The 21520-nt window shown below is 50.3% G+C and overlaps 6 protein-coding genes across 6 annotated transcripts; 4 read left to right on the top strand and 2 right to left on the bottom strand.

Annotated features, from left to right (window-relative positions):
• Nucleotides 1-314: 314 nt before the first annotated feature.
• Nucleotides 315-2794, top strand: PV10_07566 (uncharacterized protein; the record flags this gene model as incomplete). Its single annotated transcript, XM_016372479.1, has 1 exon — nucleotides 315-2794. One exon carries the CDS (start codon nucleotides 315-317, stop codon nucleotides 2727-2729), a length of 2415 nt encoding a protein of 804 aa, XP_016221811.1. The 3' UTR covers nucleotides 2730-2794.
• Nucleotides 2795-4207: 1413 nt separating this feature from the next.
• On the top strand, nucleotides 4208-9027 carry PV10_07565 (uncharacterized protein). Its single transcript, XM_016372478.1, has one exon. It carries the CDS (start codon nucleotides 5159-5161, stop codon nucleotides 8879-8881), a length of 3723 nt encoding a protein of 1240 aa, XP_016221810.1. The 5' UTR covers nucleotides 4208-5158; the 3' UTR covers nucleotides 8882-9027.
• Nucleotides 9028-9905: 878 nt separating this feature from the next.
• On the top strand, nucleotides 9906-14971 carry PV10_07564 (uncharacterized protein). The gene is made up of 5 exons (XM_016372477.1): nucleotides 9906-10254; nucleotides 10458-10870; nucleotides 10940-11811; nucleotides 11867-12127; nucleotides 12176-14971. Exons 2-5 carry the CDS (start codon nucleotides 10817-10819, stop codon nucleotides 14145-14147), a joined length of 3159 nt encoding a protein of 1052 aa, XP_016221809.1. The 5' UTR covers nucleotides 9906-10254; nucleotides 10458-10816; the 3' UTR covers nucleotides 14148-14971.
• On the bottom strand, nucleotides 14877-17215 carry PV10_07563 (uncharacterized protein; the record flags this gene model as incomplete). The annotated part of the gene is made up of 2 exons (XM_016372476.1): nucleotides 14877-17120; nucleotides 17174-17215. The coding sequence occupies 2 exons, from the start codon at nucleotides 17213-17215 to the stop codon at nucleotides 14877-14879; spliced, it is 2286 nt and encodes a 761-aa protein (XP_016221808.1).
• A 243-nt stretch (nucleotides 17216-17458) lies between these two features.
• On the top strand, nucleotides 17459-20168 carry PV10_07562 (uncharacterized protein). Its single transcript, XM_016372475.1, has one exon. The coding sequence runs from the start codon at nucleotides 17510-17512 to the stop codon at nucleotides 20087-20089; it is 2580 nt and encodes an 859-aa protein (XP_016221807.1). The 5' UTR covers nucleotides 17459-17509; the 3' UTR covers nucleotides 20090-20168.
• PV10_07561 (uncharacterized protein) lies at nucleotides 20116-21344 on the bottom strand. The gene has a single exon (XM_016372474.1). The coding sequence runs from the start codon at nucleotides 21131-21133 to the stop codon at nucleotides 20357-20359; it is 777 nt and encodes a 258-aa protein (XP_016221806.1). The 5' UTR covers nucleotides 21134-21344; the 3' UTR covers nucleotides 20116-20356.
• Between the last annotated feature and the right edge of the window lie 176 nt (nucleotides 21345-21520).

Below are 21520 nucleotides of genomic sequence, written 5' to 3'. Positions count from 1 at the left end.
TAACCTTCTCTGTCGTAAGATGTTTTTCTGCAATGCGGCCTTTATAGCTTGCGAGCTGTCGGGCCCAAAAGGCTAGGTCTCTCTTTTCCTTGTTTTATCTACCTCAATACATTACATCTTTCAAACTCTGCATTCAATTACTGTGAAGCCTTTACACTTCGTTGCCTACATCTCATCGAGTATGTCCACGAACGAACCATTAACACAGCACTTACACAGCCACGACGATAGACTGTGTCGTATTCACAGTTCCCGACATAGAACACTACAATACCATTCTCAAACCATTATTGGTCCTCACAAATTTGGAGCAAATGTCGACTACGATGTACCAAACCAACGCGAAACCTCGTGGTCGTCGAGGAAGCCAAGGAGAAACACTCGACAAACCCGCACGAAGCCGGGCGACCAGTTCAGCCTCGTTGAGACTATCCAAGACTTTGTCGAGAGCCCTGGATGAGTTGTCGGTGCCCAGAAACAGCCGACCCGGTTCACCCGCCATCTATCTTCATCGAAACAAAACCATCGACGCGAGGGTCTCGGACACAGAAGTGGGTTCCAGAGCACACATCGTGGAGCCTCAGGCGCGTAAAAGGCAAGCGTCAGTACCTGCTGACCCTCTTTCACGAGAAAGGGGGCTCTCAGCCGCGACCATTGCAGGCATGTCCTTGCCACAGCCTGGAGAACGCCAGACGGAGTCTGCCCATGTTGAAATAGACGGCAACCGGCAAGAATGGGCATCTCAAGCGTCTACAAACTCGAAGGCTTCTTCACCTCCGCTCTCGACTAGCACCACTCGATCCTTTCGATCTGTCGCTGCGATGCAACCCACGGTGACAGAAGAAAGTGACGAGAAGGTTGAAGACAAACCCGCACGGGAACAGCAGGACCAGAAACCAGAAGACCCAGTCCTTACCGTCGATCAACAGCCTGCTTTGGTACCCGGCTCGTTTCCTGAAGAAGTTCCCGTGGCTGCGTTTTACCAGACCCCTCAGACAAACCCCACTACGAAGGACCCGCGAGCTTCAGAGTCGTCTATTGATGAGTTGCTGTTGGCTCCAGCGCCCAAGGCGTCGATACCTCTTTTACAGCCTGCAAGAGCCGGTAGCCCCTGGGCACATCTGAGCGAGAGTGGCATCTCCAATCCCGTGGCGCCGAGGGCGCCATCGATTGCACGGCCGACTACCACGCACCCAGAGCAATTTCCCACTGGTCGAAGCCCTATTACATCGGCACCGGGCTCTCCTTTTATGCAGCACTATGCCCCGGCCTTTGCCCAGAGCCCCCCATTGCCGCCAACACAGTCTCCAATCATACACCAATATGGTCCTCCGCCACCTCCGTCAACAATGCAATACCCTCCACCTTTCGCTTATCCACCGCCAATGGTGGGAGGCCCAGTATATGATCCTTCAGTGGGTCTACCCATGTATGGCCCACCGGGCTTTCCCATGTACCCACCTGAAATGATACCGAGACCGGTGTCAGGTGATGTAGATGAAGAGCGGGACCGGCTTCTAGAGAAGGTGTCCAGTGTCCTTCCTGATATCAACCGTCTTTTGTTACAGTACCAAGAGACACAGGGCCTCCTGACAGAGAAAGACAATCTGGTCAAGCAGGCTGAGTCACAACACATAGAAGAGATAGGCAAGTTGAAGTTGGAGTTGAGCATTACCAAGGAAGAGTACGACAAATTACTTGGGCTACAAGCTGCTGAGAGTGTCAATCTCAAAACGTTGGTGTCGGAGCAAGAAAAAAAGATTGAGCATCTGATGCGGCAGGTTTATGATATAGAATCCGAGAAGACAAGATCTGTGGCGTTGGAGGCCAGGGTACAAGAGGTGGAGTTTCAGCTGGAGCAATCGAAAGCCTTCGCAGAGGATGCCAATGTGCAGAGAGGACTGGTTGAGGACAAGCTCAACACACTCAACGAGCAGATTGCCAGCGATGCTGCAGCACATGAGCGGATTGTGGCGGAAATCAAAGAGGACTACGAACGGCGTCTATCTGAAGGAGAAGAAGCACATGCGAATGCCACAGCAGAGCACAAAGCGGCACTGGCTAGAGTCCAACTGGATCTTGCCGCCATGATCACCAAACACACATCACAGAATAAGGATCTGGAAACATCACGGGCCATCATCACGGCGCTTGAGGGAGAGAAAACTGCCAAAGATGAGGCGATGGAAGCAGCAGCACAAGAACATCAGAGAGAGCTGGCGGCGTATCAGCAAACGATCGACGAGATAATGACACGACATGATCAAGAAGTTGCATTGTGGTCTGAAAAACTGGCCCGTTCAATTGTGAGGCGTGAAGATATGATCCAGGACCTGAAGCGATCATTCGACGGAAGGCTTGAAAAAGAACGGAAGGACAAGCAGGCAGAGATTGCTGCTCTAACTGAAACACATGAGAATCGGCAGCGAATGTTACAGGATAAACTTGAGACGGCTCAGGGAAGAAGCCTCTCTGTTGAGAAAGAACTGGACAAGGAAAGAGCATTGCATACCGCTGTCAAAGATGAGTTTGCAAAGAGTCAACAAGGCTTCCAGCAATTGAAGACGCGGCACGACAGGGCCAATCGGCATCACATGGAGCTGTCTCAAGCAATGCAGAGTATGAGAAACAAGCAGATTGAATGGCAACGAGAGAGCGAACGGATGGACAGTCTGCTGCAGTCTCTGGGGCAGGTCGATGTCAATGCCAAAGGAGAGCAGGGCGAATGAAAGTGGAAACTTGGAAGGTTACAGCATGGGTCGAGTGAGTCAGGTGCTTTCAGGGTGGGAAAAGTACCTGCATTGCATTGCATTGTGTTTGTTTAGAGTAGAGGCATTTCTGTACTATCACCAATAGGGACCTACCTAATTCATATGTTTGACGGGCTGTATGCCTACAGGGCTGATTCCGCGGATTTTGGTTTTTTTTGGAAATATCAGGTGCCGTTGACATGATGATCGTTTATCAATCCGTACCCAATCCGTCACATAATGCCATCAGCAACCTCCTGGGGCGGATCCACACGCTGAGGTCATATCTGGATGGAATCTGCCACGAGTCAGCCATGGGAGATTTTAGGCTCGCCTATGGAAGGGGATTCCCCATGTGAGGGGTGGCTCTTTGGGTATGATTGGGCCATGGTTGGTGGCTGCATGCATCCATCCGCAAGGCTGATTCGAGGCTGTGCGGCCTGCGGAGAGACGCTTGAAGTTCAAGTCTCGGGGCTTGTCCGCCCGTGCTGCCCCTCCACTCGAGCCCACTGTCCCTGTGTGCCCTCTCGTGCCTCTCGTGCCTCTCCACTGTCCAAATGTCAAAATTCTGCCTGAGCGCTTCAAGAAACAAAAGGCCCACCATACGTCAATCGACATGGAAGCATCGTCCTGTTTCTGCCACGCTAAAAAGAATGCCTCCCATCATCACAATGCCTTGTTGACATTTCTCAGGGCTGATACTTCCATCGTGGTTGCCGAAGCGGCTAGGCCGACCTTGGGGAGAAGTTCAGGTTCATCAAAGACGAGCCACTGCAGTATTAAGGTATTGCTCTCTTTTATGGCACACTTCTTAAGGTAGTCATAGTCGCTATCTACAGTACGTGTTGTTCGAACTTGAATATGCCATCCGGACTCTCCTTCACCGGTTAGACTGCCCCAATAATAATGATGTACAATAATCTACACCCACTACGACAGGTCGTTGAGAATCCCCAGCTGTGGCTAAGTACAGTATGTGAGTCCGGAGTAGGTACTGGTAGTTAGTGCCAATCCCTCGCGTAGCCGCGCCTAAAGCACGGGAAATCTTATAGGGCGAGAGAGGTATCCACGGCTTCCCCAAGACCGACGTCGCTCACAGGGTGGAGCCTCGGCCGAGCGACTAGGCGTATCTCTTTACCGTGTAGGTGGCTTAGTACCTTACCTAAGTAGAGGTAGTGACCCAAAACCCCCCAGCTTAGTGCCAGTGGGGAGCCACTGGAGCTGAAGTTGATCGAAGTCTGAGGTCAGTGGTACGCACTGGTACACACAGGAGGATCGTGAGGGTCGAGGGGTCAGTCAACTTTCAAGCAATTGTCGAGTTATTAGGCGCACCCCTGGGCCGAGGAACCCTACAGGCCACAGGCTATAGGCGACAGAAGACTTGGTATCTCTCAAGCAACCTGCACCTGCGGCTGTGTCACACTTCCCTCCTCCCTCCTCCATCCTCGTGCTTGATGCTTGACGCTTAACGCTTCCAAGACAAACTCAGACTGACTTGTTGTCACTTCCTCTCCACTTCCACTTCCACGACCTCTTGTTTCTTCAAACAGCTGGCTGTTACCGAGCCTCTTTCGTCTTTTACGTCGCCAAACTACACCATTTACCACTTCTCACGACGTTCTCTGGCAACTCTATCTGCACAAGTCTTCAACTTACATGCGCCACGCCTTGTTCAATGTCCGGGCAATTTCAACAAGCGGTGCCCAGTCCTTTGATCTGATCAGGCTGCTTCCAACCTTTTGAAACCACTGTTCCAACTCTGATCATCAGTCAACCCAACTACGCCGCCCTGCAATTCATCTGCAAACGTTAACAAATCTTTCCCTCGTCGAACGAAACGAAACCCATTGTCATTGTCGTCGCTGTCGCCTTCAATCGATCACTGTGCAGGTTGACTTGAATCTCCCCAACCACCCCACCATCGACTTCTCTCGAGCTATCATTCAACCTCACTGCTTCCCAAGCATCGTGTACACCGACAGTTGTCAACGGTGTACAGCATTCAGTCCAATTCAAAGGAGGCTGGTTCGTCGCAACTGTCGTGTTCATCGCCAACCCGCTACTAGTCATCGTTGTGTGATACCTCTAGCCAATTCCATCCTTGTTCTCACTACTCTCTCCATAGCACCACACCAGTCTCGCTGCATCTGGCTTATTCGTATATCCGACAAGTCTCCAGCATCACGTCGCCCTGCAGCATCCAAGGTCACCTTCACCACTGACCAAAAGTGCGCCTGCCTCACTATCAGACATCTATCTGCACAGCCACCCGCGACCAACTCCAATTTCAGGCAATGCGATACTACCCTTGACGTCTGTTTGCCTGCTCGGACTGGATTTGCTTTGTCGTGTAGGACAGCTTCTGACAACTCCTCTTATCTTCCGGGCAACAGACACCCTTGGACAAAATGACTTTCAAGCCCCAAGGGCCTCGTCATGCCGTGTCCCCAAGTCACATCGCTTCATCACCATCCACTCTACAGCATTCGTACTTGGACCCTTCAACCCAGTCTGGAAACAGGTCTGCCAAAGGCCATCCCAACCCCAGTTCAAATGTTACATCTAACCCGTTGTTGCAACTAGACCCAGTCAACGCCTCAAGGGGAAGCACTACAGCTTGGGATAGTAGTGATCGGCCCGACGCGCCCTCCTTCCAGGTCCAGGACGACTGGATGCCAATATACGGCTCTGGCGACGGCTTTTCTCAGCACGACCCTTCTTTCGACGATTTCCTCACCACAGCAGGCTCTTCCGAGAATCCTCTGAGTGAACATACTACCCCTCAGGAGCTGATCTGGGAGCGAGAATTCATGGCACAAGGCAATTCCCAACCTCAAGTCTTTGATCCATATAGCGACAGAATCAATGATTATGCCCACGCACCAGCTGCAGGATCCGACCTTCATGCTGCTTTTGATATGGAGGACCAATTCCAGAAAGAATATTCTAACACGAATATAATGGGCTACGAACCGAATGACCCACCCTCAGGAGTAATCACTCCCCAGAGCATGCCTCCGACCGATTCATGTGCCAGCCACCAACATAAGAGACATTCACAGGCGTTAACTGTCAATACCTCACCAAATAACCATCTCTCGCCCCGTCAGCAAGTCCGCCCATCTCAACAATCCCAATCAGAGCATAGATTCTCAGTCTCGGGCCCCACCGTCACGATTTCGAGCTATGAGCCCTCCGAAGGAAATGACTACCTCTCTCACAAACCGTATTCCGCTACCAAGCGTCACCGGGACAGTGATTCGCCTGATGATGACGATGGCGAGGAGCTTTTGGATGGCCAATATAACAGCGGAGATCTCTCTCCGGCACATTTGATGCCCCCGGATCTGAGTGACGTCGGGACCCTTCGGTCGATTCCAATCACATCTGAAAGACTGGGACAAGACCCCTCTCAAAGAACCGACGAAATAGTCTCCTCTTTCAAAGAATTGGAGCTGGAGCGCGAACTACAGGAAAAGAAAGCAGACGTGGTGACCTGGCTGTCCAAGAGTGAGCCTAGAGACGACGCTGGTGACAATATTTCTTCCACTATCAGCCGTCAGCGATCTCGCTCTCGTGCCGGCTCAGCAAGAGGCAACATTACGCCAAACCTTCATCAACTGTCAGGATTTAACACCTACCCTGATATTCCTGGCCCAGGACTTCTCCTCGAAGTGGATAGTGACGATGAAGATCTCGACAGTGTCTCAGCCACATCCTCCGCGCTCGACGCCATAACGAAGCTGGCTGTAGACGAATATCGTGAGCAGGATCAAGCTGCACCTTATGCAGATGATGAGCTCCAAGCTGTCAACTCGCCTGAGCAGACTTCATTTCCAACCCTAGAGACCGATCTTCCTCCTGAATTGCAGGAGCCTCTTCCCCGTCAATTTGTTCGGCGAGCTCCTTGGCAAGATCCTGCCAGTGCCGGCATCAGCAATGAAAAGACTCAACCGACATCTTCAAATGCAGCTGCCTACAAATTCAATCAGGAGGCGGTTAAATGGGAGTCCGCTTCCAGAGCAGCTACGTGGGGTACCCGTCGTCGATTGAGTGAAACCGACATCAACGCGGTTGTCGATGGAAGCAAAGTTCGCCATCCTTCATTATCCAAACGTGGACGTGATCGTACAAGCAGCTTCTTGAGCAAAGCTCGGGGTCTCCTACCGCGCCGCAGCAGCAGTAATATCAAAGCAGAGCTGCCCCACGGGGAAGACGTGAAAATAAGCCCTGGCCACGCTCACAATGGCTCTGTGAGTACCGTCAAGTCGTTACCACGAAATGGCAGCTATAGCAACCCCATGTCTCCTCCGCTTAACAGCGGCAGCGCCAACTTCGTCAAAAGTGGAAGGCCGCTCCAATCGTTGAGAAAGCATCGCAGCAAGAGCGATGTGTCGAACAAAAAGTCAACAACCTTGGGTTTGGCGGAGTTGATGACAATCCATGGAGGCCCCCCCGTTCCTACTTTGGCTTCTCCCATGCACGAACGGGAATCAATCTTGGCTGCTCAAGTCATTGACAATGAGGACGCCCAGATCGATGATGAAGATGATGAACAGGCGGACGACACCGCCATCCGCATGGATCTTGAAGTACGTGCCGAGGAGATTGAGCCGACCCTTGAGGGATTCAAAGGCCATGCTCGCAAGCTCAATCCTCGACTTGAGCCTTTTTTGATTGAACGCATTGGTCAGGAACAACTGCGGCGGTACAAGAACTTGCTGGATGCCAAAGTCAAGCATATCAAGGCTGTGCAAACTACACAAAAGTGTACTTCCGGGAAATACTGCTTCCAGCTCGGTGGAGAGGCAGTTCAGCTCAGTCCTCGCGTGAGCTCCAAAGATCCAGAGACCACACTAACGCAATTTCAAGTTAACGCATCAGGTGCCAATGGCATTGATGACGCAGAAAGTGCTGATGGGATAGTCACCCCAGCCCTTTTCCCTTCCGGGATACCTTTGCCCCCTGTCAAAAGGCTACCCGCAGCATTTGAATGCCAGCTGTGCTTCAGGGTGAAGCAGGGTGGTTTTCAAAAGCCTTCGGATTGGACCAAGCATGTGCATGAAGATGTGCAGCCATTCTCCTGCACCTTTCCCAATTGCACCGAATCCAAGTCCTTCAAGCGAAAGGCCGACTGGGTTCGCCATGAGAATGAACGGCACCGACACCTTGAGTGGTGGGAATGTCGTCATGATGGTTGCTCCCATCGATGCTTCCGCAAAGACAATTTTGTCCAACACCTTGTGCGCGAGCACAAGATGAAAGAGCCGAAGAGTCGCGCATCCGGGAGCAGCAAGAACAAAGCAGTACGTAACCGAGCAGAACTGGAGGACGCCGAAACGTGGAAAATGATCGATTCTTGCCGTTTTGAGACCACGAAACAGGCACGAGAAGAACCGTGCCGGTTTTGCGGCAACGTTTGCCCGACATTCAAAAAACTATCTGTTCATATGGCGAAACACATGGAGCAAATTGCCATGCCAATCCTCGAATTGGTACGGATGGCGCAGGTGGGTGCGGATACCATTATCAGTCCCATCGAACAGACTAAGGGCTTTCCTTCTGGACACGTGGCTATGACACAAACGAGCAACGACATGCATAACCTTTCACCTTACCCGACCAGTGCGTCGGTCTATCAGAATTCCTCAGCCGGACACTCTCCGACTTCGATGCACGGAAGAAGTCACAGTGACAACCACGGGATGGCCGCCGGTTACTACAATGTCCCGATCACAGGGATGGACTTTGCCCCGTATCCTGGAGGCCAGATGTACCAGGATGGAAATCAACTTTACGGACCGAGTATCGACTACACACCGAGCCCGGTCCGAAGCAGCAACGAGCACAGCGTCTCTCCGCATGGACACTTTGTGACACCGCGGTCACAGCCAATGACGCAGGGACAATCCGGCGCGTACTTTAACCCGAATGTCACGTATGCACAAGAACAGCTTCAAACAATGTACACCATTCCTTATCCTTCGCAATTGTTGCAAGATGGACAGTCGGCTTTGGGGTTGGATCCACAATCAGGTCTGGGGCTTCAGTCAATGAATCACATGCCGCATCAACAGGTTTACGGAGCAACGGGCGGCGTTGGACGAAGACAACATATGCCATATGGATGATGTTTGGGGCCTCGCCGGTAGAGTTGTGGGGCTAGGATTTATCCCCGAAGTGAGGCGAGATATGGCAGGATATGAGGAAGACGCATCTCCATTTTTATGATGTATGACGAGAAATGTATGAAAGCTAATTATGATACCCATTCGCCTTTGTGTGAGAAGTCCTTTTGGCCCCCAAAGGCGAGCCGAGATAATTACTCAGTAGTTCGGAAGCTGATACCACCAAAATTCACTGCTGCATAAGCATCGAGTGCTCCGATGTCGTGGGAGATGAGGCTCTGTCGGTTGTAGTTACCTCGCCATGATCGTAGGATGCAACAATCTGTGGATACCTTATGTTGTGTGTGTGGAATGTCAGAACACCACGTGATAGACAAGGCGAGGTGACTGGCCAACGTTGCTACAAACCCAACAGTACTCCATAGTGACAGCCCAAATGGCAGCTTATCTGTGCCGCGGTTCCATGAATGATGAATAACGTCAGTATGGATATTGATCGTCAGTTCCTCCATGGTCACAAGGAAGGTAGGTACATTCATCACATGACAGGTGAATTATGAAGTCAATTCTGGTGACTCCTGTCTGGCGGGCGGGCGGCTGGACATAGCCCCTCGGCCCCCTCGGCCCTTCAACCCTTTATCTTGGAGGCTCTTTGGTACCCAGAATGCGGGAACCACAGGGCTCGTTACTGTCACGGATACCAAGGGATGGTAATCTGGGTGAAAGTTGGAAGATGAAAGATACAGGCAACCGGTGAGTCGCATTGGTCCAAAAACAGCAAGGACCAGGCAAAGAGTGGGAGATTTGGGCCGTTTCACTGGCCAATTTGTGGTATTGTTCGCGGGGCCACGAGCTTGAGATCATGGGACCAGGCAGCCAGGCAGCAGATGCCAAAGTTTCGGGCCCGTAACGTTCCATTACCACCGCTTTACCGGAAGGAGCAAGTTGAACCTCTCCCACTTCTTCTGGGAAAGTACGTAGTTTTAGTCGCCTTACAGTTGGCCTTGTGGCCTTACGGACCTTTTGTAGTGAACAACTTCCAAAGGTACCGTACTTGGGAGCTACAATTCTACTGTTGGTTCTGGTGCATCTGGTCAGGTACCAAACTTGATGCCTAAGCCTGTTACAACGTCGTTCTTTCCCCGAAGACAAGTCGTTACCTTGGCTAGCCTCTGACTCCCCAGAAGCAGTTCCCACTCCTTCATCTCTTGATATCAACTCCCACTCACACCCGCTGCCTTTCAATTCCCACCGACCTTTTCTTTACTCATTTCCCATCAACCACAGGCAATCCTTGGTTCTACATGGTCCATCTCTGTCTCTGCAACCTGAACATCTGGTGATTGTCTACCTGGTCAATGTCATACATGGTATTGGTGAGTCACGACTTCCTCCAGGTGCTTCTGCACCGCCCCCTCATCCACCCCTCCAATGCTCAGTCCCTTCTGTCTATCACACTCTTTTGCCCTCTCTTAACCTCCTTTCTCGTCGTATTCATGGTCATCAATGCCTTTTGCCCCAAGAACACCTCTATTCACGGCCCTTTATCGGCTCCTGCGCCCATGCTAAAGGTCTTTAGACACCGCCTCACTTCTCTCGTGTGTAAGGCAAAGCGCATCAGGCAGCCAAACCTGCCTCATTGGTCCTCGTTATTCGATTGGCTCGCGGATCCAACCAGCCGTGCCGTCTCTTTACGAAGGCTGTGCTTCTATCAACCTCGACCAAAGTTCCAGACTCCAACCTCGGACCTCCTTCTACCCATACACGATTGACGTCTTCTCCGTCGTCGTCAAAAATCTTGCCTTGGTCTCCATATGCAAGTAGAATGAACTTTGTATTCTACTAAGGCGACATTGCCTCACTTTTCCATACAAGACCGGGACCTTGGTGCTCATATACCTAGGCTCTCTCGCTCTGGGTCTTGTCACCTCATCGTCAATGGCTGGAATGCCTGCTTATAACAATGGCCGCCGCAAACGCCAGCCACGAATGGTAAGGCATGGTGCCTCGCACTGCCCCCCCAAATTCACATCAATGCGCTTTCTCTAATCTATATCCCAGGCCAGTCTCAGTATATCTCACGCTGGTGGAGCCGCGGCGGGCTACCCATCGTTTGATTCAGACCATGCTTTGACTGATTTGAAGACGTCTTCGTTCGCTGTCGGGTCCAACCAAGATCACGACGGCGACATCTCCTTTCACGATTCCGCAAATGATTCTTATCTTGACTTGTCATCGTATGACCAAGCTGCCCACAGTGACCATTTGTTTCAGAAAGATACAACCGACCTGGCCTTGTCGTCCTCCCTTGCCGGATCTTCTCTCTCTCCTACTCAATTTGATAACCTCGGTGGTGCAACCAGTCACCCATCCCAGCTCTTAGGAATGGTCTCTAGCGTTACTGGACCCTGGAACCCGTTGATCTCTCATCAAGCACGCTCTCCTGCCTCGTCTGTCAACCAAACTGTAGCGTTGCCGCCATCCACGCCTCAAAAAGCCACCCTTCCTGGAATCTCCCGGACAAGATCAAATGCCAGTGGCCGGATGTCGTTTCAAGATTCGACATACTTCACTATGCCCAAAAATTCCAAGCATGAAGACGAAGCCATGAGTGACTTTGCTGCGGTCCCTATGGACCAAAATTATACACCTCGGTTATATGGGGCCTCCAGTGAGATGTCCCAACCATCAGGCCAGAAGAAGCTACCGGATTTTATTTCCCCCAGCCAACAAACAACACTACCCTCCTCCCAACAAATTGGCCAAGAAGGCCTCTTCAGTCAAATCCGTCTCGCGCCTCGTGATACTATGTCTATATCCACTTCCCAAGTATCTCACCACAGCCACCGAAGCTCCATCTCAGCCCAAAATCTACACCAGAATTGGAGTTGCTCTGAGTGTAATCATCAATCTAGGACAAAGTCCGAGTACAAGTTTGTCATTCCCTTCTCTTCTACTATTACTTTTCCATTCTCTGACTGCTTCTAGTAAACACAAAGCCCAGCACGAGAGAAAATTCAGATGTGAAGATCCTGGCTGTGAGCGATCAAAACGTGGCTTCCCCACATCCAACGACCTGGACCGACATCTTAAGTCGGTCCACAACATCAACAACAGAAAAAGCAAGGATTACAAGTGCTTTGCGAAAGGTTGCACGAAACCCGATAAGATCTGGCCACGTGCCGACAATTTCAGGCACCATCTCAAAACAATGCACCCAAACGAGGACCAAGACGACTTGATCCGAATGTAGGTACAGTCAGTTCATTTGAAGACCCGAAACTGACTTCGAGGAAGGTCTGACACATGGTTTGAATCACAACGGCAAGCGTTGCATGTGTCGTCCGAGACTAGATCGGTCGGCCATCCAAGATCCATCAATGAACTATCAGACCCCTTCGGACTGTTTCAGCAGCGCAATTTTATAAACAATCCCTCATTCCTAAACATGCCGATCGATCCATCACTCACTCCCACCGGTCACGGACCAAATCGTCGAATTCGACGGTGTTCAACCCCGGATCCAGTATCCGGGCTGCATCGCCTTCACGTGCCACATACAGGATTCCAGGCGAAAAATTTGTCGCAAGGCTTCCCAATGAAACGCACTCTGTCCCACATGGAAACTTCGCAACCTGCTGTGACTCAGTACGGACTTATACGACAAGATTCAAGCGCGAGCTATGAACCTCTAGCGGGCGATTCATGGGATTTCAGCATCTCGGGTTCAATCCCTGGACCAACTCCTTTGAATGCTCCTCAGTCACGATTCAGAGCATACACCACCCCCAATCCTGCTCTGGACATCAATCGGATGTTGGACTTTGATGCATCTCCAATCTCTTCAAACATAGACGTTTTTTCCTCCCGACAGGATGAAATTCTTCCCGACTTGAGTGGAAATGTTGGCGACATACAACTTCGAAGTCCCAGCATCAAAGTGCATCCCCCGGATGACGATCAAAAGCAATTCCAGGCTTGGGGCCAGGTCCTCGAAAACGATATTCAGGACTTTTTGAAGAAGTTCACGGCTAGAGCAGACAGTGACAGGTCTTTCAGCCAAGAAGATTTCGTCAAACGTTTCAGACAAACATTGCGCTCCTTGGACGACATGACCAATGGTGGCAGTTCTTCCGCTTGTCAACCTGGCGCAACCTCAGCTTCAGCACCATCGAAGCCCACCGCAACCGTGTTTCAATGTCATTTCCCGAACTGTGGAAAGACAACCAAGAGACATAGTGAACTCAAGAAACATATTTTACGCCATCAGAGACGTTTTGGTTGCACCTTTGATGGCTGTTTCAAATCCTTCGGGTCTAAGAATGATTGGAAAAGACATGAGCAGAGCCAACATGAGCAGGAGGATAGCTGGAGATGCAACGACCCCGAATGTGGGAAAGTCTTCTATCACCATCAAGAAGCCCTTGTGAAGCATATGGCCGAGGAACATGAATACTCTGGACGAGAAGATCAGGCAACCCAAATCGCCGCAGAAAACCGTGTCAGCAGAAATTTTCAAGGTCGTATCTGGTGCGGGTTCTGCAACAAAATCATTGTCCTTAAGCCAGAACTGCGAGGCGTTGAGGCTATCGCCTTCCGGTTTGACCATATTGCAACTCATTTCAAAGGAGAGGACTGGCAAGATTGGACAGAGTTTAGCGGCCGTGGCAACACAAAGGCACAGATTCAAGAGATGATCAAAGCAAAAGCTTGTTCAACGGCCAAAGACGTGGACAATAACAACCGCGATGCCGAAGCCCGTAATGATGATGACCAACATCAAAGCACCAGGGATCAGGAATCACCATCACCATCACCACCATCATCGGCCTCCTCCCTTTTCTCGTCCCCCTCGCCACAGTCTCAAAGCGATATGAAGCCCAATCAACAATTGTGTTCTGTTGACGCGAACTCAAATGTACCTCGTCACTCTCAGTATTCAGCAGGCGCTGGATGGGATCAGCAAATGCGCGGGACAATCTCAACGCGTCAACCAAAGACTCTAACGCAAGCTCCGTTGCAAGACCATAAAACAAACAAAACACCACATGATCACAGTCAGAAACGGAGGCCAGGCAAACCTACGGCAGAGTTGGCAGAGTTTATCGTTTGCTGTCAGTGCTACGTTCCGTATAATCTTGCATTGAGCAAAGTTTGTACCGACTGTAACAATCATCGTTGCAACCTCTGTGAACTTGGTAAAGGGCAGCTGGACGTCGACATGGAAATGGAAATGGAAATGGACATGAACATGGACATGGACATTTGATACCGGCAGCTCACCATCAGGCCACAATGAGAGGAACGTCTATTTTTGCTGACATGTCAGCCAGATGGCCAAGAGATGTCCACCTCCAATACTTTGGGCAGTTGGTCCGATTGCACATGGCGGCTCTAAGCAACAGCTTCACAAAGAACATTTACGTGTCTACACTGGATAGGCGTTGGCACGAAGTCTGACAAGGAAACATTCTTAATCCTGGTCATCATCTACCTCTTGCGTGGGGTTTATGAGGCATCAGGCACAAGTGCCTCTACTTTTCATTCGGACAAAGGCGGGGCATCAATGCCCCCTTACGCAAAGGAAGTGTCAAAAAGACACCTGTTTCAATTTTATCGACATAGCCTTTCACGTCGAACTTTCGGAATGTTTACGGAACGTTTTGGTATTTCAGAGATTTCTTCAAAGTAACATCTACTTCATGCCTCTTTACGACATGTATCAACGAGGCGTTGGTATGGGGAGCTATAATTAATGAATGCAATGACGCTTCGCTTATGGAGGCTAACGAGTTGATGATATCAGGAAGACGTCCGTGGTGGATCAAGCCACCACATTGTCCACGTGTCTATGAATGTATTGTCTAAGAATACAACGTATCCGATGATTTTTATTGATCACGTATTCAAGCCATGCTCAAGTGACAGGACACGAAGGGCGTCTAGATTTATGTGAAGTGGATTTTCCCAGCCCCTACGGACTCAAACCTCCTTTCCTCTATAGACCCATCCACACTGTTCGGGCAATGCAATCCACGCCCGGCTTGCGTTTGCTAGGCTTGACGAATCCCAAATGACGAAGTTCAGCCAAACCACGGTAGAAGAGAGCCAGGGTCTGTCGTTCTTTAGATTCGTCATCTTCATCACCATCGCCGCTGATGTCGTCGTCGTCGTCGTCGTTGTCGTCATCAGCTTCTTCATCTCCATCTTCAACAACACCCTGCTTATCACCACCATTGATATAGCGTTTCTTGATTCTGGCAGACGCCAACCCCGATCCCGACCTGGACCCCGTCCGAGACAAACACAAAGACTCTCGAAACGCATCCCACAAATCCCGTACATTGACGACATTGCCCGCTTCATTGAGCAGTGTCAACAATAAACTAGTGGTAGGTAAATCCGACCGTGAAGGAATGCTTGCCGTTCTTGTCGTTGTCGAGCAACATACACAACTGAGGTAATCCGCCGGTCGTGTCAATGCTCGTTCAAGTGCGAATCGTGGAGCCGCGTGAATGATGGAAGAGAGTGGGTTTCGTCCGTTGATGGTACTTGCCGTGGAGAGGTAGGTGGTCCATGGGTTCTGAGAAGAGTTCCTCGACGTGTGGGATATATAGGCTTGGAGGAGGGAGATGAAATGTGTTGGTGAAGTGGATGGGCTATTGGTGGTATTAATATCATCTTCGTGATCGTCAGATGAGGATAGTTGTTTGAGAGGCAAGGGAATTGCAGGAGTCGAATTTTCATCCTCGTCCTGCTCCTTCCCATCTGCGATGGCCTCGAAGTTGGAGAATTCAGTCCCCTCAGTTGCAACGATGAGTGCATCCACAAAGTCTCGATACTCTTCCCGGTCAAGACTCTTAAGTGCGTCCTCAATGTCTAGGTATATGTCTGATTGGAGAAGATTTGGGAGTCTGCTGAGAAGATCAGATTCGAGCTTCAATGGTGGCACAGGCGGAAGTGGAAGTAGGTCGTGAATCGTGTGTAATATATGAACTCCCTTGAGTAGAGCCTTGAGCTCAGCTTGATTAGCTCGCACGGTTTGGATACTATCTTCCAGAAGAAGCTCATCCGCCACAATAAGATCGCGCACTTTCTGAATCTTTGACCTGTCTTTCAGGAGACTGTCGCATCGTTGTTGAAATTCAGGCATGTTGCGAATCGCTTGACAAATATTTTTATTCTCGACTGGGTCTAGACGGGTGATGGGCTTTGCGGCTAGGACAGAGACGGCGTTTGCGAAGAAATGTGTCATCATGAGATATTTGATCGCTCGCACGAATCCTTCGATACTGGTGCTTTGGTCTTCGGCCAACTCCGAGAGGACATTCAACGCTCCAGGTCCCAGAAAAACATCAGCGTCGTCGTCGTCATATTGGAAGATGCGATATGGTTCCAATAGAGGGTCGAGCTTGTTCCGTGTCAATTCAAAAACTTGTGCATCTAGCAAAGACCATGTCGATCGTGAAAGTCTCGATTCGAATAATTCGACCGTGGTTGAAATATCGATCAGTAAAATAAATGGAATCCGTCCAGACCATGAATGAAGAGTTGAAATGAGTTCGGAAATCACTCCTGTGTCGAAGGTCTCGACGTCTTGGATCGATACCACAACCCGAGAGATTTTGTGTTTCTTGACATATCGCTGCAATAATTCGAGATCGAAATTCATAGGGATAAGCGCTTTTTGTCGGGTGAGAAAGTTGGTATATTCCTCGACCCCACCGTGTTGAGATATAGCTAGCTTGATCACATTCTTCAACGCGGTTTGGAGATTCGGTGATGCATTTGGATGGAGTTGCACGAGTAAATCGGCGTTGCTGTCCTTGTCTTGCGACGACTGAGGAGCATTGTTCCAGCCAAGGGATAGGTCTCGTTGCGCATTTTTCGTGGTTCCAGAGACGATTAGACCGGTCTTCAGTCTTCCTCTGCGTGCAGGGTCTCCGTTAACATAGTCCAACACCTGTGTCACGAATTGTTCATCTAGTCGATTTACAATATCGTCAATTTTGGACTGGTACCGAGTCCAGATCGTGTGGAAGGTCTGTCGTCGTAGGTCGATACTGGAGGAATGTTCTTGACCGTTTAGAAGTGGGAGCCATGTGTATCCGTCTTGAGGAGTCGATGAAATTGTAGCCTCATCATTTGTAGTCCGGCGTTTCTTTCGCGGCCTGCGCTCTACCTCGTCATGTTCTTCTTCACCAATGGGTTGCGATGTGGCAGGTTGGAAGATGTAGCATCCCTGTCGGTCTTGTTAGTCCAGGTGTCCTGAGGATTAGTTTAGTTCAGACTCACCGTGTGAGTGTAGTCCTCGACGTAGACTTCTTCACCGTCCATGGGATCGACTCAATCTCGAAGTAGCCCGGCACCAGGGCATGTGTCGATGTACTCCGTACATGAAGACCAATACTCAACAAACCACTTTACGCGTGTGAAAGCGCGTCGGCCGATGGTGTCGGAGTTAAGGTCCGCCGTAGTATGGTTCAGCGAAGCATAAGTTCTGCAATTGCGTAACATTCTAAAGTATCAAATCAATTTCCGAAATGGACATCGACAACTTTTTTTTTGTCACTGAACACCCTTTCATCTCTCAACCCATACACTCGGCTTGGACGGTTCTGCGTTGTCTCTATGAGGGGAATATGTCAGCTGTCGCGGCGATGGCATCAACAATTCTGCCGGTCCCCCAGTTTCTCGGGACATCAACACTGTCTGCCACATTTCATTCCTGTCCGTCAATATCGTAGAGTGATCTCTCAGCCGCAACGGTCATCGGCTCGAAAACAAAACGCCCCTCCTTCTCAAATAGGAAATGTCACATTCCGAGAATTTGAACAATCCGGCGAAGATGAATCCTCCCGAGTTCGCATCTTCGATCCCATCGATACCGAAAGCGAGCGCATGAAGCAGGAATTAAAGGAGTTGGATGAAGAACTTGCTATATTACGAGAAGGACCGTTCGGACCCAGAAGCGATTTTATGATGGCATTCCCTCCCAATGAACGTGAGGAAATTCTCAAGGCTTTGGAAGAAGAGGGGATAAGATTCGACGAGGATGAAGACCTCTTAAGTCCGGAAGATCTCGAGGAAATCGCAGATGCTGCTAATGGTAGGCCAAGTCGGCGCATGTCTGCGAATGCCTTAACAGTCAGTCTAAAAATTCCGACCAAAGACAAGGTGTATGTCAAGAGGTTCAACATGGCTCTGGAGGCAGCCGAGGCAGTGACACAGAATGCTCGGCCTTATTTATCTCTCTGGAAATGGTATCTGAGCTGTCAGCAGAACGTCGCAAACTTTTCAGCCATTCTTCCAGAGAACGTGTGGCGGTTTCTATGGAAATCCCAATACAGCGCCATCAATTACCGGCCTCGACATCTTCGAATGCTCGCCCAAGATATGATGAAGGCTGATGTCGACCTGGAAGAAGCAGAGTGCCTTCAGTATTTGGAAGCGCTAGAGAGTCTGGGGGATTTGTCGACCGCTTTAGGAATGTGGGAATCTCTCCGCTCACGCTTAGGGGTCAATGAAGAGTTTGCACCCGAGTTTTGGATGACCGGTGTGAGATTGTACATGGCATTAGGACGGCCACAGAAAGCACAAAAGGTTGCTTTTGAGTGCTATGAATACACCACATTCATTGACCCGGAAGTCTTGGTCATGGTCCTCGGGGCCTGGGCCAAAACTCAAGGAAAAGATGCCGAGCAGAAAACATGGTCATGCTACCTCGAATTGCGCCGAAGGCTGGAAAACGTTGAAGATGACCTGAAAATGCAAGAGATCCTAGGTCGAGTCAGCAGCACTCTCCTTCAGCATGGAAGAACTCGATTGGCTCAAGCAGTGTTCAAGGACATGTTTTTGATCATCGCCAAATCTCCACAGGATTCATGGAAGGTCTTCCAAACATTAGCACAGTCTCAGGCTGCAGCTCAGAGTCCAACTGAGGATCTCATCAACAAACTCGGCCTCACTGCCTTGGCCGACCTCCCTAGAGCCTTTCACAACAAATACTTCTTTGCATCTTGGATCAAATGGCTTTTGGGAGACGATCGGATCGACGAAGCTGGACAGGTTCTTGAACTCATGTATGAGCGAGGTATACGACCAGACGCCAGGCATGTGAATGGATTGATCGCAGCTTGGCTTCGCGAAGGATCACCGAAAGCGATAAACAAAGCTGTGACCACCGGATGGGCGATGGTAAATGCTCGAGTCAAGATGGTCGAAAATCGCAAGGGAATACACGAAGCGACTTCAACCCAAAAGGAACCCATCAAGGACGAGAAGAAGCCTCTCTATGTGGAACGAGATGCCCCAGCCGCTACAGTCGAGACCTTTTCGATTCTTTTCCTCCATCACATACGAGGAAACAACAAGAAAGCAGCGGCACATCTGACCGAACTTCTCCTCGGTCCCGCCGAGATCAAACCGAATTCCTTCATCGTCAACCACTGGATGTTTGGGCATCTTCGTTCCGGAAAGCCTCGCCTAGTATGGGATACATACTTGGAATGGAAACCGAAGGTCAAGGCCGATCTGGAGACCTTTGCTGCTCTATGGGACACAGAGAAAGTCCATCTGAACACTCCAGGTGCAGACCCAGAGGATTTCCCAACCCCTCGAGCTTTGTTCCGGGAGATGATGGAGTGGCATGGCACGCTGAACGCAAAAGAGAAAGCAGACGCCCACGATGCATTCACTGCTATGCTTTACGACCAGATGATCCGATGTGTCTGCATGTCGGCCGATCCTGCAGGCATGCTCTGTGCTCTCTATGGTCTCCGGCAAGCATTTGACCTACTACCACACGAGGAAGTCAATCATTTATTGGTGATGCAAGTTGCAAGATCCTTTCCATCAGTCATCGACGAAGCACGTGTTCGTCGCAAGTCGGCACGGACGCCACTTCGTTTCCGGGGCTCTCACTATCAAGCTGTCGTCAAGGCTTTGACTGAGTTGATCGGTAAAATCACGTTGGACAAAGTCGACAAGCAAGACCTCGATACAGATCTCCTGGAAATGGATGAAGACACACCTGAAGCACAGAAGTTGAGGTTGGATGTCCTCACCTCGTTCATGTGTATGGTACTGGATCGCAAGTATCCTGGCAGAGTGCACATGAACGATGCGATCAGGGAGGCTGCGGAAGAGATGAAAGTCAAGATTCCAGAAGAGGTCTACAGTCGAAGAGACTGGGTTGACCTTGAAGCTTGATCTAGTAGATTATGTAACAATATGGGAGAAAAACGTGTTGAAATAATAGTCATCTCAATTTGCATGCGATGAAATTTGGTTCCTACAAAGTACATGGATCCCGGCCCTGCCAGTGTCATAGAAGCTCGTAACCCACTGCGTCAGGGGGAGATCCTTTTGTCCAAGCAATAGGGTAAAGGGGGGTTCCCATTCAATAACACAACACTTCGCTATGCTCCAATATGCCGACATGCTGACCCCTGACGAATCTCTCTGATGATCCAAAGACTATTTTTTGTTCTTCTTCTTGTTCTTCTTTGCCCCACCACCAGCAGCACTGGCGGGACTTGAATCTGTTGGAGGAGTATCGACTATAACTCCGTCTTCGTCACTGCTGCCAGCCTTGCTCACTTTATCTTGTTGCGGCGTCTCGACTGTCTGAGAGGCGGGCGCGGGCGCAGGCGCAGAGCGTACGGGGGCGGCAGGGGTGGCGACAACGCCAGAGTCAATACCTTCCAATTCGAGTCTCGCCTTTTCTCTCGTAACCTCCCACTCCAACTTGGAAGCTTCCAATTTCCCCTTTACAGCATCGATCTTCTCCTTCAACTGCCGATTGTGGACAATCTCATTCGCACTTTGGAAGATGTACTGACCCCAGCCGCTAGCCAAAGCATTAGCCTCAGCCATGACATCCTTGACTTCAATCTCCATCTCCTGCTCCGCACGAGTTAATCTCTGAAAGATCTCGTCACCCACCACCCCACGTTGTAACAGGGTTGCAAGAGCGGGTTTTCGGGTCTTGACTTCCATGAATCGTTCAATGTCGGCGATGGCACGGTTGAGCAGTGCAGCCCTCAAAATCGTGTCGGGCACTTTCGTCGCCGGGTCGTCTTGTAGGTGTAACAGTGACAGGTAGATGTTGCGCGTCGTATGTGGGGGAAAGTATGGAGCCAAGCGCAGTTTCGACGTGTGTTGCCGTTGGCGGTATAAGTGTGAAAAGGTCGCCATTGACCCGATGAGAATGCCTAGGTAGGCTATAGGGATGAGGAGTGAAAGCCACTGCATTTTGGCGTAGGGGAGAGGGTTGGGGTGGTTTGGTTTGCGAGGTAAAATGGGGAGAGGGAGTCCAAGGGTGAAAAGAGAGAGGGTTTCCCTAATTTGTAATCATCCACAAGCGTGTCGAATAGCTGGTATCTGTTCTTGAACTCGCTATGATCCGGGAGAGGGGACTCTGTATACGTGGGGAATGAGTGTGAGGGTGGAAGTGAGATATTATTATCACATTCATTAATGGAAAAGGACACGAAGCAGACAAGAAGCGCAGCCAGCGTCAGAATCAAACCAATCAATCAACCAATCACCCAATCCACATTCACGTGTTATCGATAAGACCCTGAAATCTTGGCATTCGGCGCAGGCAATTCTCCGACTCTGGGAACTTTTTTTCCCCAG

This window comes from Exophiala mesophila (genome assembly GCF_000836275.1).
Source record: "Exophiala mesophila strain CBS 40295 unplaced genomic scaffold supercont1.5, whole genome shotgun sequence".
Lineage (NCBI taxonomy): Eukaryota > Fungi > Ascomycota > Eurotiomycetes > Chaetothyriales > Herpotrichiellaceae > Exophiala > Exophiala mesophila.
This window is presented reverse-complemented; position numbering and strand designations above follow the sequence as displayed.